Source organism: Apodemus sylvaticus, chromosome 9, assembly GCF_947179515.1.
Source record: "Apodemus sylvaticus chromosome 9, mApoSyl1.1, whole genome shotgun sequence".
NCBI lineage: Eukaryota > Metazoa > Chordata > Mammalia > Rodentia > Muridae > Apodemus > Apodemus sylvaticus.
Window position 1 is genome coordinate 72,207,884 of NC_067480.1, and position 15,409 is coordinate 72,223,292.

The window sequence follows — 15,409 nt, forward strand, 5'->3', positions numbered from 1 at the left end:
GTGTCAGGTACATCAGGAGATTTACTGACTAAAAGTACTCTCCACACTTTAAATACCTACTGGTACTAGGTAGGCACTGGACTAATAGCTTCCACATATTAAACACCCACAGTATACCAAACATTGGAGTAATTGTCTTCCTATATTACATACCTACTTGTGTTAGGTACTGGGCAACTATATGCTGTGAAACAGGAGTTCTCATCTATTAGGTGACTACTGGGTGTAGTTCTAGCTTAAGGAACTATGTATGCCGGCCCAGGCTGTAGGACCTTTATTAGGTTGAGTTCTAGCTTTCATATATGAAGCACCTACTATGTGTCAGATGTCGTGATCTGACACTAGAGTGGTTGCAGTGCTTATTGAGTCCATACCGTCTGTACATGGTGCCAGGGACTTGGCAGGAACTGTGTGAACAAACCCCGAGCTGCAGGAATCTTATGGTACAAATCTGAGCACCTGCTAGGTGTTAAACACAAGCCAACTTCATTACAAGAAGTAGCACTAAGTGTTTACTGTGTCTGAAGAGGCTTGCAGAACTGTCGTAGCCCTGTGTGATCTAGGGACCTACTGTACACTGGCGTCATTTAGCTCATCACCAATGGCCAGTGGCTTCCATTTATGATGTATGTCCTGATCTGTATTTAAACTTCAAACAACATTTAAGGAGCACCAACTGTGTGCCTGGCCCAACAGCAGGACTCTGCTCACAGTGGCATGCCTACTGTGTACATCGAGGCCCCTATGAAACATTTATAGTCCTACTACTGGCCAGAGGCTAGCCTGTGGAAATTACTGATACTATATGGGTGTACCCAGCACCCATGTCCCGTTTCGGGCCTGCAGTGGGCCCTGACACTGGCTCTGTGGCCCTGCCTGCTGGGCATGGGGGGAGGCTCCCACATTAACGCATAGCCACTCAGTCACAGACCCCGAACACTGCCTCACCCAGAGAGGAAACCCAGTTCCAAAGCTCACTGGTCTGGCTGTTGGGATTGGCTGTACGCGTGCTAGGTGCCAGACTCCACCCCGTGTACTCTTGAGTCCCAGGAAGCCTAGGGGCAGACCTCACTTTGCAGGCAATGAAATGCAGTCTCAGAAATAGCAGGTGCCCACTGCGAGCACACAGCAGGACTCGGGCCCAGCCATCAGCTAGGGGCGGTCTGGCCTTGAGCTGGGGCCAGAGTCCTGGGCCTGTGCAGCTGGCAGACAAACCACTCAGGGACCCAGCACCTGCAGGCAACCTACCCTGGCTTGCTGAGCAGGACTACAACCCTGGTCCTCTAACCTGCCGTGCCCTTGTGGGTCTGGCATCTGGTCAATGTTGACTGTGTGTATTCTGTGACTTTCCGTGCTAGGACCTAAAATCAACTACACTTCATACTCAAAGACAGTGGCTGCTGAGGCCTGGGGAACGGCTGCTCTCCCAGCTCTCCTTCCTGGAACCTGGACAGTAGTCACAGGATGCATTGGGGCCCATTTCTTGACCAGTCACCCCAATCCAAAGTGCCCGGGGGTGGGGGTGGGGTCAGGCAGGAGAGATGAAAACAAAATAAGCCACCAGGGATGTGCTGGAAGGAAGCTTCCGCTGCGAACCAGGAGGAAGGCAAAGTGGTAAGACCAAACTAAACAATAACGAAACAAGAAGTGAGTGACAGTGGCGATGATGGAAAAAAAATCATAAAAGAAAGACAGACAGACAGACAGGCGCCTCACAGAGACGCCCGGTCTTTACCTACCTTCCACTCCTTCAAGCGCTAACTTAACAGACTTTCTTACGAGAGGGAACGGCGCCGGCTACAGGGCTCTGAGCTCTTGCTGACCCACGCTGGGAGAGCCACTCTGCAGCTCCCTGGGCAGTGGGGGTGGTGGGGTCTGAGGACACCCGCCGTGGCCAGCAGGTAGACCTGCACCTACCCTTGACAGGGCCTAATGAGCCCAGTGCCCTGGGGATACGCCTGGCCCTGGGTCTCGGGTGAGAAGGGGGGCCCTCTCCCCCCAACTCCCTGTCCTGGGCCGCCCTGGAGCGCACATGGCTGGGACGAAGACACTTTCTGGGTGATCACAGAGGTCACGACCTTCACAATCCAGCCCAACCTGCGTGGTGTCTCGACGGGCTGTGCTATGGAGCTGGGTGAGCAAGTGTTATGTCTAGTTGTGGTCATCTGGAAGTTCCTCTGGGCCGTGTGTTGCCCAGGGCAGGCATGGGACACGCAGGGTGGGCCGTGTTTGTGAGTCGCTTGAGACTGGCTGATACTCACCTGTGGGTCACCTCTACCGGCCGCTCGGTGGCCCCAGGCCACAGGCCACCCTCACTGACCTCCACTTGACAATCGCCACGTGAGAGCCACCTAGGGCTCAGTGCTGGGGCGGGGGTGGGGCAGGAAGCAGCAGGGAGTGGGAAGGAACCAGATCTCTGTGGCCCTTGCCCTCAGAGAAACCCTGGCCCAAGCAACTCTACATCACCCTTGAGGGATCTGAGACCCACTGTGTTCTCACACATGGGGTGTGAGGGTCACCGACTGCAGTTGCTTTTGGAAGCACGTCTGGTGGCCACATGGTGACTGGCTGAGGGGGAGGGAGGTACAAAGAACCACAGTGGCAGAGGCCGTGCTGGCCAAGCCGAGCAGAGCAGGCAGGGGTGAGGCAGCCCCGGGGTCACGGGGGCCGAACTGAGTTGTGGGAATGGTGGTAGGGACACTGGGGCCATCATGTGCCCCAGAAACAGAAACCTGTGACAGGAGCCAGGCAGGCACAGCAAGCTGCTTTAGGGACCAGGACCCTGTATCAAGGGCCACACATCAAAACTGATGTCACTCAGTTAATAACTGGGCCACTGGGAACTCTGTCCTGAGGCTTCCAGAGCCGTGTCCCTTGTGAGGCAAGAAGAGCTCACAGGGACCTGATAGGAGTGGTCACTCCAGGGTCACCCAAGGGTCATCCCGGGCCCTCAAAGACAACAGCCGTGGGGCCCTGCAGGGACATCCTGGGGACAGGACTAGTCCCAGGTCCAGGAAGAGAAGGAACCAGTGACTGAGCGGCCATTCTGTGCCAGTCTCATCCCCATGAGGAGACCCACCCTGCTCTGGGGAAACTAAGGCATGGCAGGCAGACATGGCCAAGGCTGAGGCAGGCCAGGCGGGAAGCACCCCCTCCCCACCCCCTTCCCCCACCCAGGGGCTAGGCTGGGGTAGTGGCCATTGCACCCCCCTCCCCCAAGGACAAGGCGCCGAGCGACACGTACTGGCCTGCAGCGTGCGCTGGCGCACGACCGCGGTGAAGGCGCCCAGGCCCTGCGGCGAGCGCGCCGCCAGCCGGAACGCATACTCCGTATTGGGCTTGAGGTCCTCCACCACAAAGGCTGTGGTTGGGTCGAAGGTTCGCCCCACCTGAGAACAGATGGGCCAGGAGCAGGTGGACAGACACAGGGACAGAGACAGTGATGGGTGGAGACGGGGTGGATAGAGAGAGTCATGAGAGACAGAGACGGGATATGTGCAGAATGAAGGAAGTGGGCGGGAGAACGGATGGGAAGGATGGGGAGGCAGGCGTGAGTAACAAGCCAACATTGACGGAGGCCATGGGGACCTGCCTGGCAGGCCCCACCCAGCTCATCCCCTGCCACCCATCCAGCCCAGGTACCTCTCGGCCTCGGTCGCCCTCCCGGAAGAGCAGTTCATACTTAATGACACTCTCCTGCCGTGGCGCACTCCATGAGAGTCCAATGCTGGTCTCTGACTTGGCCTCGGCCCGCAAGTTCATGGGCTGGCCGGGTACTGGAGAGAAGCAGAGGGCGGACACGGTGGGGGACGCTCAGTGTCCTCACCTGAGCCCTCGAGAGCTCCGACTGCGAGGGAGCCTCCTGACACTGGCCTGCATGGTGCAGGGCGCTTCAGGGCTCTGCCAGCCCTCAGCCACTTCGTATGCTCGTGGGTGGCCATCCCCTGGAATAACCTGTCCCTCTCTAATCACTGCAGGGACAGGGCCAATGGGAGAGCTGGGGGCTGGGCACTTATCCTCACCCATTCTTTTCTTTTGATGGGGTTTCACTGTGTATCTCAGGCTGGCCTCAAACTCACCAGATCTGCTTGCCTCTGTCCCTTACCCCAGAGATGGGGTTTGTGGTATACACACTTATTGTCTAGGAAGCAACACTACAATGGCAGTGTGTGCGTGTGCGTGTGCGTATAGGTCCCAGTGACTACAGGGGGAGGAGTTAGCTGATCATCAAAAGATGAACGGCTGAGCTGGCGTACGGGAGGCCAGGTACTCGGATTGGCTGGGATAACTCCGTCCCTTTTGACTCTAGAACCACACCCCTGGCAGACGTAAGGACCTACTCCCCAGCCTCACCTCCCTGCTGGGTCTTGACCTGGATGGGGTCTGACAGGGGTCCATCGCCCACCGACGTAAAGGCAAGCACGCGCACGGTGTAGGTCTCGTCCTCTAGCAGGCTTCCCACGGTGGTCAGAAGACTGTCGTCCACATTGTGTTTCTGCCAGTTGCCTACCGGGTGCTCCGGCTCCATGGTGTAGTAGACACGGTAGCCACGGATCAGGCCGTTGGGCTCCACAGGCTCCTCCCACTGCACGATCATGGTGGTGGCGCTAAGCATGCGGGCCTGAACATTCCTGGGAGCGCTGGCTGGTGCCTGCTCGCCTGTGCGGGTCACCACCGACTCACTGGGAGGGCCCTGGCCGATGGAGTTGACAGCTGACACCCAGATCTCATACTCAGAATTGGGGCTCAGGCCTCCGATGCTGTAACGCGTGGTAGTGATGTCTTCTTTGATCTGATATGGCCCATCCTGGCTTTTGGACTTATACTCAATTACGTAGTATGACACGGGGTCAGGGTTGCCTGAGTCCCATGTGACAGTGATACTGGTGGCAGTGTTCTCCGTCACCACAGGAGTCCCAGGGGCTTTGGGGAGAGCTGCAGGAGGGAGGTGGAGTGACTCAAGACCACACATTCACTTCAGCCTCAGTTTACTCAGCAAACACCCAGGCCTAGTAACCCCATTCATCTTGTTCCATCACTCAGTGTCAAAGTTGTTAAATAATGTTTTATTCGAACACAACTATGACACTGTCAACAGCTGATTTTTACACTACCATGGCAGAGAGGAGTGAACACAGTACAAACCAGAAGTTATCTTAGGGCTGAAAATATTACTTAAAAAAAATACAAGGCCTCATGTAGCCTAGGCTAGTCTTGAACTCACTACGTAGCTGTGGGCGGCACGCACCATCAGAACAGTATTCTCAGGCAGGTGCAATGGAGCTCATCTGTCATCTCAGAACTTCAGAAGCTGGATTAGAATGATGGCAAACTCCAGGCTATCCTGGGCTAAACAGTAAGGCTCTTTCCTGCCCCTACTCTGTGAAACAGAAGACATTTACAAAGGAACAGTGTCTGCTGTTAGGAGCTGTCTATGCAGCCCTGGCCTGTGTCTGTGGTTCACTCTTTCACTCACAAAGGGCTTCCATCTTCCGTCTGTCTGTCACTCTACACTAGCTTTCTCCACACCTCCAAACCTCTCCTTGACAGGCAGTGTCATCTGTATCCCTCTCATTCCCATCTGTTTTCCCCATCAGACTAGCCTGGGTTTTATACCTAGCTGTTGTACCTCACACAGGGCAAGGTTTAGCAGTTACACATTTAATCTTCAGCACAATCAATGTGTCAGCCACAGCTGAGGCTCACTGTGTACTTCCCCAGTGTTTGAGTTCAGTGCTACCTTACAGCCTCCAAGTTGTCAAAGATAAATATGACTTCCAAATACTTTATTTCATCGGAGTATGTGAAAGGCCAGAGCTTATGGGCCGTCCTCCCTAAAGCTTGGAACTCAAGTCAGTAGCCATCTTTAGTACCATCCCCTGACCTTGACACAGTCTCCCTTCATCCCACTGTCTCAATTACCTGTTTAAATTTTAGACTTCCCCCCAAACCCACTCCCTCCTTGGACATGACCCTGCTGGGAAACTGAGAACTTCACCCTGGGGTCTCAATGCTTGCTGGGTAGCCCAAGCCAACCCCAAATCCCTGATCCTCCTGCCTCATTTTCCAAAGTTCAGGGATCATAGGCATGAACTACCATCCCCAGCATCTGACCCACACTCTCTAGCTCAGTTATTCTCAGCCTTCCTAATGCTACAACCCTTTAATTCAGTTCCTCATATTGTAGTACCCCCCCCAGCCAAAGTCATTGTCAGTGCTACTTCATAACTGTAACTTTTGCTACTGTTGAGAATGGTAATGTAAACATCTGTGTTTTCTGATGGTCTTAGGCTATGTATGTCAAAGGGTCATTCAACTCCACGAGGGATCGTGACCAACAGGTTGAGAACCACTGTTCTAGTAGGCTACACTCACTTCTTCCTAGCTCTGCCTATGCCTGCAACAGGGTCAGGGATATGTCCCATCCATTCCCTTCCCATTCCCCTTGAAAACCTGACTTACATTTTACAGTGATCTGAGCCACGGCCTCGATCACACCCAGGCTGGACATGGCCACACAAGTATAGTTAGCTGAGTCCTTGACATCCGTGAGTTCTAGAACATTCCGACCCACGGGCATATCATCCTCAGGCGTCAGGTCCTCGGCCCCCTGCATCCATTTCACGTAGGGCATGGGTGAGCCCACGGCCACACAAGTGATATTCACATTCCCACCGGGCATGATCTCGTGGCTCATGGGCAGGATGGAGAAGCGGGGGGCCACACGGCGGACTGGGGGGCAGGCAGCGGTTTTGGCAGGAGTAGGGAATGGACAGGATGAGGAGGAAAGACAAAAAAAGAGGGAAAAGGGCAGAAAGCCATTTAAATATAAACAGGGCCATCACAGCCCCCAGGTCATTCATTCCCCCAAATGAAAACAGACCAAAAAAAAAAAAAAAAAAGATCAAACCAAACAAATCATAAAAACACAAAGGAAACTTCAAAGGCAGGAACTTCACAAACAGTATAGATCTACCAAGAGTGAGACACGAAGCGCTCTCATAGCAAAGGGTTCCCCGGCCAGCGATCGCTGGTCGCAGCATGGAAGTACACACAAAAATTTATCAGCAGTTTCTCATCTTTGTGGACAGACATGGCTCCAGTGGGCAGCCCCTCCGTGGGCTCCTGAGAAGGGCGACTACCATGAAAGGCTCTAAAGGCTCTGGTGCCGAGGCTGGGAATACACAAAGAGGTTATGTTGTGGGGATGCAACTGCAACCCTCCTGGGAAATGAGGATAGAACCCATCATAAAATATAGGAGCCCAGGAGGCGGAAGGACCAGGGAACTTCATGGCCACCGGATCCAACCCCCCAAGGGAAAGATGAGAAATGCTAATGAAATTTTTGTGGTTTTAGGGTGTTAGAAACCCTTCTAAAAGCTTCTGTCGGATTGGACAAGTTTCCATCAATAGATGCAGCTCTTAAAAATCACAAACATCATGCAGAAAAGATTCAGAGAGAGAGAGAGAGAGAGAGAGAGAGAGAGAGAGAGAGAGAGAGAGAGGGGAGAGGGGGGAGGAGGGACAGAGAGAGGTGCTTATGAAAGGAGAGCATTGGACTCAATATGGTGGAGAGAGCAGAGATGGGGAGAGAGAGAAAAGAGAGGAGAGAGAGACAGAGAAGAAGAGAGATGGGACAGGGACAGAGAGAGACAGCAGAAGGGAAGGACCCACTTCAGTGCTGTATGGTACTCTAGCAGATGTGATGCAATGCGACTGGGCACATTGCCACATCAGTCCTGGCAGAACCATAAATAGGATATTCAATAACAACTCATAATTGCGAATTAGTAACAGTAAGGAGCTGAGGAGCTGGAGCATTGGGGTCAGGGGCATGTTTGCTGTCCTCCTTGTGGGTGGGGATGGATGCCACCTTCTGCAGGGGCCTTGTGGGCTAGGAAGGCAGCAGGACATTTCCAGGGCTCCGTTTTCAGAAGCTGGGTGGGTTCTGGGGTGGATGTGGGAAACTCATGGGGACCTGAGGCTCGAAGTGAGCCCAACCAGAGCCCTAAGAAGCTAAGGGGCAAGAGCATGGCCTTGGGTGGTGAAGACTGTTTGACAGGTTGAGCCAACATGCGAGGCCACACTGTGACTCCACAGCCATGCCTGTCCCACAGTTCTAGGTGTGCAGGCGTTAGCACTTTGTTACCAGCTCATCTGCTCTCTGGAAGGGCCTTAGAGATGGAGAAGCCAGTCCTTGCCTATTCCTTCCAGTTTAGGTCTCTAGGTGGACACCCCAAGCCGTTTCCTGAATCAGGGGGAAGTCATAGAATACAGGGACAGGGAGTGGAAGGGGAGCCACTGGCAGTGAATGTCTGCAGGCTGGAGCCCTTCGGAAAACGTAGCCCCACAAAAAGTCCAAAGTCATGGAGGACACAGGATGGAGGGCAAGGGTGGGGAAGACATGAGCCCTTGCAGGCTGGAGGGGAGGTGGGACAGAGATGGGAACACAGTTCCAACAGGGCTGGGTGGACAGTGGGAAGCAGGGGAGGTGGCACCAGGGTCCAGCCAGCCACCTGCTGCCAGCATCCACAGCGAGGCTGGGAGGTGGGGTGGGGTATGCTGAGGCTGCATTGTCATGGAAACAGAATGAGTGGGAATGAGTGTGGAGGCTAATTAATCAAAGACAGAAAACTGGCATTTGATGTCTAAACCAAAACCAGGAGGGGTTGGGGGAGGCGACAAATTAAGATAAATAAATAAAAAAGCAAAAACAGAAATTTAAAGACCAAACAAAAGCACCCTGAAAGGAACCAACACTCAATGCAAGAAGAGAGACATGGAATGGGCATTGGGTTGAAAATCGGGGTCTGAACGGAGGGGGCTGTGCTGTCCCAGGGGTATGCCCAGACCCCTCCCCGCCAGCAGAACACAGCATCTGGCCTCGCCACCCAGCAACCAAGGGCCTTGGCTAGGCAGTAAGGCACCCAAGGGTTTGTAAAGGCCCCCAGAGAAGGCATCCTCAGGACAGACCAACCAAGACACACAACAGTCTCTAGATAGTCCTGAGCCTTGCTCAGGGTACTGTATACTAGAACCTAGAGTCCAAGGCCCCAGCCTGGCATCCCAGGCTCCTTAGGTGTAAGTACAGGCTATCCGGTGACCTGCAGGGAAGGGGATCTTAGTGGACAGAGCCCAGGTCCATGTCCAGCCCAGTCAGGCCAACACTCTTGTCCACCCCACCCAACACCCTCTGTGACAAAAGACTCCACTGGTCACCTCTCAGCCACTCATCTCTGCCATCTTATCCTCAGTAGCCATTGTCTATCTTCTATCTCAATCAATCAACAGCTATCTGTTGAGACAGGGTCTTCCCCTGTAGCCCAGGCTGGCCTCCAACTCATTGTAATGGTCTAGCCTCAGCTTCCTGAATGCTGGGACAATAGGCCCAAGTCTCTGTGCCCAATGGTTCACACTACTTTAAAGCTACCTGTGACCTGGAGGTCTGAGCTGCAGAGCTAGCTGCCTCACTTGATCTCACCTAACAAGCCCAGTCTGCAGAAGAGGCGACAACCAGCCAGAGGCGACAATGCTAAGGAGAATGAGGAGTTGCCAACATCGAAGCAATGCCTGCTGCTCGCCCAATCACAGGTGAGCAGCAATGACAGCCGAGTGTCCCTTCTTCACCATCTCAGTTCCTTTAAATGAGTGTGTCTTCACTGGGGACACAGAATGAAGGCTCTCAGCCATGTGAGCCATGGGCCCCAGGGGAGCCCTACCAGCAGTTGTCATGTTACACCCGAGGCCACGACTGCAATGTGTGGAACCCTAAAGGGACAGAGCACAAAGCTTACACAGCTCACCTGATCACCAAGGACCAGGTATCTGGTTCTACAGGCCTTGCTCATGTCTGACCCAACCTTAGTTTATGTCAAGGGTGCTGCTGTGTGAAAGTGACCTTAGCTTTCAAAACACAGACGCTACAGACGACCTGAACAGGCAGCTTCCATCCAGAGCTGACTTCATGTATTAAATGCTGGATGGCACCACCTGGCATTTTACTGGTCATTGGTTCTGCTGTGGCCAGCCCCTATCAGTGAGATGTCAGCTCCTATCCGCTGCACAGGCGTCTGGGGGCATCCAAGAAATGTTGCCCACCGGCCTTCATGTTGCCTTCTGCGTCCTGTGGGAAGTGGGTTGGTTTGCCAGAGTATGCAGGGGAGGGTGCTGCCGGCAGGAGGAGGCTCTCGTCCCTCCATGCCCCTCCCAGCCAGTGGGTGTGACGGCTGATGCTGTGTCCTGCCCAGTTCTGGGCAGTCACCCACCCGCTTTGTTCCCCCACCCCTGGCTGCAGGCTTGAGGTGCAGAGTGGGAAGCAAGGTGGGCAGAGCCCACAGGACGGATGGCCCCGAGGGACCCCCGCCCCAAATTACCGACCTGAAAGGAGGGTCCAGGCGGGTTATAAGGGGCAACACCAGCCTTGGTCCTCAGCACGCTCCAGCTGGCTCTGGTCCCCAGCTCTTCTGGTCACCGAGTAGCCGGGGAGGTCCCAGCAGGGGGAACCCGAGTGGGTGAGTGGGGTCAGGAGGGTGGGGTGGCAGGGTGGGGATGGTGGTGGCAGGTTAGGAGGGGATGGTCGCTTCAAACCCCGATTCACATGGCCAAAAATAAACTAATAAATCAAACCAACAGAAAAAAGCATCAAAACTAGGAGACAGCCCCTCCCCCAAGCAGGAAGAGGCAGAAACCAAAACTTAAATGTTGGGGTTTGAGGGTGAGGGGTAGGTGGGGAGGGACAGGAAGGGTGAGTGGGGGAAAACTCAAAACACTGAGGTGGCCTGGTCGAAGCGCTAGGTAAGGGGTCCGACAGTGTTGCACAACTAATGAGTGAGCAAGGCGCAGGCGGGGAGGGGCTCCAGGCGGGGAGGGGCTCCGCTGGGCATTTTGGAGTGAGAGAAAAGTGTGGCTAGTTCTCTAAACTCCAAAATGAGTATGGAGATGCGAGCGGGGGTGGGGATGTACCAAGGACTTGTGCAGCCTCTGGGGTGGGAGTTAAGTAAGGTTTTTAGATTACACCTGTCATAGGGGGAGGCAAAGGCCCAAGTTCAAAGCCTAGTCCCCATCCCTTCCCCTCCAGCCTGCCCCCAGGTCCACCACTGTCTCCCTTGGCCAGGAAGCTGTCACATAAAGGCCCAGAGGGCCCCAGGCCCAGGCTCCGGCAGCTGAGCACTGGCCTTGGCAGGCTGTTGGGTCTGTATCCGGATCACCAGTAATTTCCCAGCTGTTCCGTGTGTGTGAGGGGAGCCCTGTCTCCCTCTTTGACTTCCCTTATATTCTTGCCAATTCATTTCCCTCTGCCATCCAACACTGTGGCCATGGGAGACTGTGGCTTCTCCCAAGGACCAGGTGTAATCTAATGTCCTGACCGACCCGGCCCACAAGGGACATAGATGCAGAGGGTGAGGCAGGCAGCAGGCGACATGTCAGTCAGTGCTCAGTGTTCCTGTGGGACACCCTCCCCACCTCCATCAGACCCCACTAGAGTCTCCCCGCCCTGAGACCCCTCTCCTTCAGTGCAGGACAGGGTGCTGGAGAGTTTGTGCACTGTCAGGGGCTCAACTAGTAGAAAAGGGAGCTGACCAACAGACCCCACAGAGCATCTGGGGAGGGAGAGCAGTTCCAGGCTCCAGATCTCTAACTCCATTCTGGGGACACAAGAATGGGGGGACCTACAAGTCAGATGACACATTCCAGGATTTGGGTACAGAAGTCTCACTGAAGGCCAACCTGTCTCCCCAGGTGACAGGAGCAGGTCAACCTAAGAACCTAAGAGCAAGCTGAGCCCAGAAACCATGTGGGGGCGGGGCCTCCTCAGCCTCGCTGGCCCTGCCAGGCAGTGGGGAACCAGCATTAGAGCGCGGATCCCGAGACCTCAAGTCTGGAGCAGGTTAACTGCAAACCTATTAAAGGCTTACGGCTTTAAACGACTGATGAGGAAAAATGTGAACAGCCTCCGATGACATCATCTCCTGTCATCATCATCTGTCTCCTGGCTCTGGCTTCCCTCAGGAAATCCCACAGAGGTGCAGAATGTGTATTTAAAAACAAGCCTATATTGGGCTCTGGCCATTTAGTTCCCAAAGGGTGAGGCAGCTCCTGGGGCTTCCTCAGAAGTTGAGCCTACTAGTTGTGAGGCAGCCGGGGCTGTCTGTCTGTCTGTCTGTCTGACTGACTCTGGGGCTGTTGACTTTGCAATGGGGGAGGAGGTTCCATGTCACTCTGCAGGCCTCTGACGCCTGCCCTGCACCCCTGGTGGGTTCTTGTGTGCTGAGGGAGCCTTAGTGCTCCAGGTTGCCCTCATCTGCCTCTCTTGGGTCCCAGGACTTCCTCAGAGAAAATCACAAGGGGGAAAATGACATCACTGGCCCCAGAGGAGCCACCTGCCTCCAGAGGATAGGCCTCAGAAAAACACCAATGAAGAGCGAATGATCCAGGCGGGCTTGCAGATTCCCTTCTGCACTGCAGTGCTCTCTGAGCCAGACCCCCCCCCCCCCATCTTTTTTTATGTGGTTCTGGATCTGAACTCAGGGCTGAGAGTATGCCTGGTAAGTCTCACCACTGTCCCTTAGACTGTCACATTTAAACAGAGGACATTGGAGGCCCCTAGCCACCTAAGGCTAGGGGCCCTTCCTGCCTCCCCTTTCAACTCCTGGCAGGTGCCCTGGATCCATTCCATCCAGGGCATGTGATGCTGTCAGCGTTTAGGGCCAGCAAGCACTAAGAACTTCATAGTTCACTTAAGGACTGAGAACTCTTCAGAGGTCAAATGAGAAGCCAAAGGTCACACACCTGGAAATCAGCACATGCCAAGGTTGGGCCTGGGCCTCCAGGCCTGGACAGGAGTGATCTCCATTGTTAGGTAGTGCTTGGGGAGTCTCTGTCCCCCAGCACCTGCTTTGCAGAGGGGCCTGGGAGTTTGCCTGTAGCTCAGGCTGGCCGCTTCTATACTGACTGAGATCAGAGGCAACAGTACCCCTTCCTGGTGTGTCTAGAGAGCTTTCCTGACCAGGCTTTGGATTTAATAACTGGGAAGGTTCAGAGGAGGCTGTGGGTCTCTATGCCTATGGGGAGCTTGGCTCTCTGCTATCCCAGGGAGCAGTGATGTGCAGAGCAGACTGGGCATCTGAATCTCAGGAGAGAGGGGGGAGAGGGAGAGAGAGACAGAGAGACACAGAGAGAAACAGAGAGAACAAGAACTAAGAAAGAGGAAAAAAGAAAGTTTAGAAAGAGGGAAGGGCAGAGAGTCGGGGAGAGGCCGCCCCCCCCCCCCAGCTGCCCCTGTTTTTTTCAGGAGTTCCACAGCCCCGATGCTTGGGCGACTCAGAAAGTGACCACATTGCAGGACAACACATTTGTGCTTGCACCTAGAGGCGCACTGCTGCTGGCCAGGCATTCTCTCAGTCTGTCACATAACTCCCCCACCCCGTGGGCAATGCTAGGTAGGCCTAGCTACATGAAGCGACTGCCAGCTGCCACACTGTGCCCTTTCTGCCAAGCACTCAAGATCCTTGAGATGTGGCACCCCACTCCTTTTTAGGTTGGCCAATACTGAGGAGAAACTTGGGGCACTGGCAGACCCCAGCTGTGTTCTTTGGGAGGACAAGGTATTAAATATACTGAGGCAGGAGGATGGGACTGTTTCCTGCCAGGCGTGTAGAGGGAAGTGGAGAAGGAAGCACAGTTAATCTGGGCTCCCCACACTTGTGCCCTGGTCATATGGTGCCTAAGTGGCCACTTTTTGTGACAGCATCCCAGCTGTGGGACCCCTTCCACCCTTCGGGTGACAGCTCGGACAGGAACACTGGCTTTAAACTCACAATGCATTTGTTAACAACCACAACAGCTCAGCCCAAGAAAACCAAAACCCAAACAGCACAGAACAAGACAGAACCAAAGACATAGCTTTGGGGGGAAGGGTGTTCAGTGGAGGGAGGCAGAACAGAAATGTGTTTGAAGAACCAATTGATCCCCCAAAAATGAAACTTATAAAAAAAAGTTTTGAAAAAAAATAAGAAAAAGAAAGAAAACAAGAAAAAGAAAAACAGAAACAAAAAAATGAAACAGGAGACAAACACTCCAACAGAGGCTGGGGATCCACCAATGACAAGAGTGGCATGCAGAGAATTTTTTTTTTTACATTCTCCCAACATGCATCAGGCCCAAGTTACCATGACGACGAGGAGTGCAAAAACTTAGCAACAACATTACCAAGGGATGCAGAGGCGACCACAATGCAAGCATCGCGTGTGCCGGCCGCGCTGGCCAGCGGCTGACATTAGGTTCTGTGTGTCTTTCTGGGTTGTTTGCTTTAGGCTCAGTACCTGATTCCACTTTACATTTGTTTTGCTATACGTTTTCTGTGTGCATGTGTGCATGTGTCCTGCGCGGTGTCTGTCTGTTTCCTGTGTGTGTGAGCGTGTATCAGTGGTTTTTTTTTTTTTCAGAATGTAAAAATGTGGGTAAAGAAAGTAAAAAAGAAAAAAGCCACACCAACCTTCTCGAAGCTCTGAGGGATGTAAAGGGGGTTTGATGCGCACAATGACATGGGGAGAAGAGAAAAAATAGGGGAGATACAGAGAGTAAAAAGAGGACTTCCCATGGCTAAAGCTGCAATTGTTTGCTGTTTTCTTTAAACCAAAAAAATTAAAAAAATTAAAATCAAAAAAGAAAAAGAACATAAACCTCCTGTCCTATCCTCGATCAGGTGCTGAGCAGAGCCAGCAGAGTCAACACTCTCCCGACCCTCACCTGCCGCCCCCAGGCAGGGGTTGGGTGGGGCACACGGGGCCCTCCACCCCCTCTCACCCTTGCTAAGTGATCCTCCCTCCCCTGCTCCATCCCTGCTGTCCCCTCTCTCCTGAACCCTGTCAGACTCACAACCCCCCATCCCCGGGGTCCACAAAGAAACACACAAGTTAGATGAAGGCCGGTCGGTCGGTCGCTGGAGTCCTGCAGGGACTGCAACTCACCAGGGCACCATGGTGGCAGAAGATCACACTGGCCCACCTCCCACCCTCACATACCCCCCCTCCACAGGGTCTCCTACTTGACGCCAAGATGTAAAACCCACAGCCCAGGACCCAGAAGAGTTAACTAGGGGCTGGGGAAGGTTAAGGCTGGTGGGAGAGGGGCAGCTTGCCGGTCTCCCTAGGTGGAGAGGGACGAAGATCAGGGGCCTTCAGGAAAACTGAGGCTGGGTAGGAAGGAGAGCAGGTAACTGATATAAGCAGACGGGGTCCCCGTATGTCTAAGGGATACGGAGGAGGAGGGCACACCAGGTCCTGCAGGAGCCCTCCTGGGGGTGGAGGCACGGGAGGCAGCTGTCAAGAACCCCAGGCTTCCAACCACAATTGAGACCTACTTGGGGTCCCAAGGACTCAGAGACATGTGTCTTGCCATTGAGCCACAG

At 54.0% G+C, this 15,409-nt stretch overlaps 1 protein-coding gene across 9 annotated transcripts in view; it reads right to left on the bottom strand.

The window, feature by feature from the left end:
* Positions 1-15,409, bottom strand: part of Ptprs (protein tyrosine phosphatase receptor type S) — a 62,783-nt gene that overhangs the window by 18,175 nt on the left and 29,199 nt on the right. For all 9 annotated transcript variants that reach the window (XM_052191812.1, XM_052191814.1, XM_052191811.1 and 6 more), the window contains exons 7-10: positions 6,463-6,732; positions 4,354-4,935; positions 3,643-3,776; positions 3,245-3,389 (exon numbers count right to left, since the gene is read on the bottom strand). In XM_052191812.1, the coding sequence (XP_052047772.1) occupies positions 3,245-3,389; positions 3,643-3,776; positions 4,354-4,935; positions 6,463-6,732 (1,131 nt within the window). The remainder of the gene's footprint in view (positions 1-3,244; positions 3,390-3,642; positions 3,777-4,353; positions 4,936-6,462; positions 6,733-15,409) is intronic.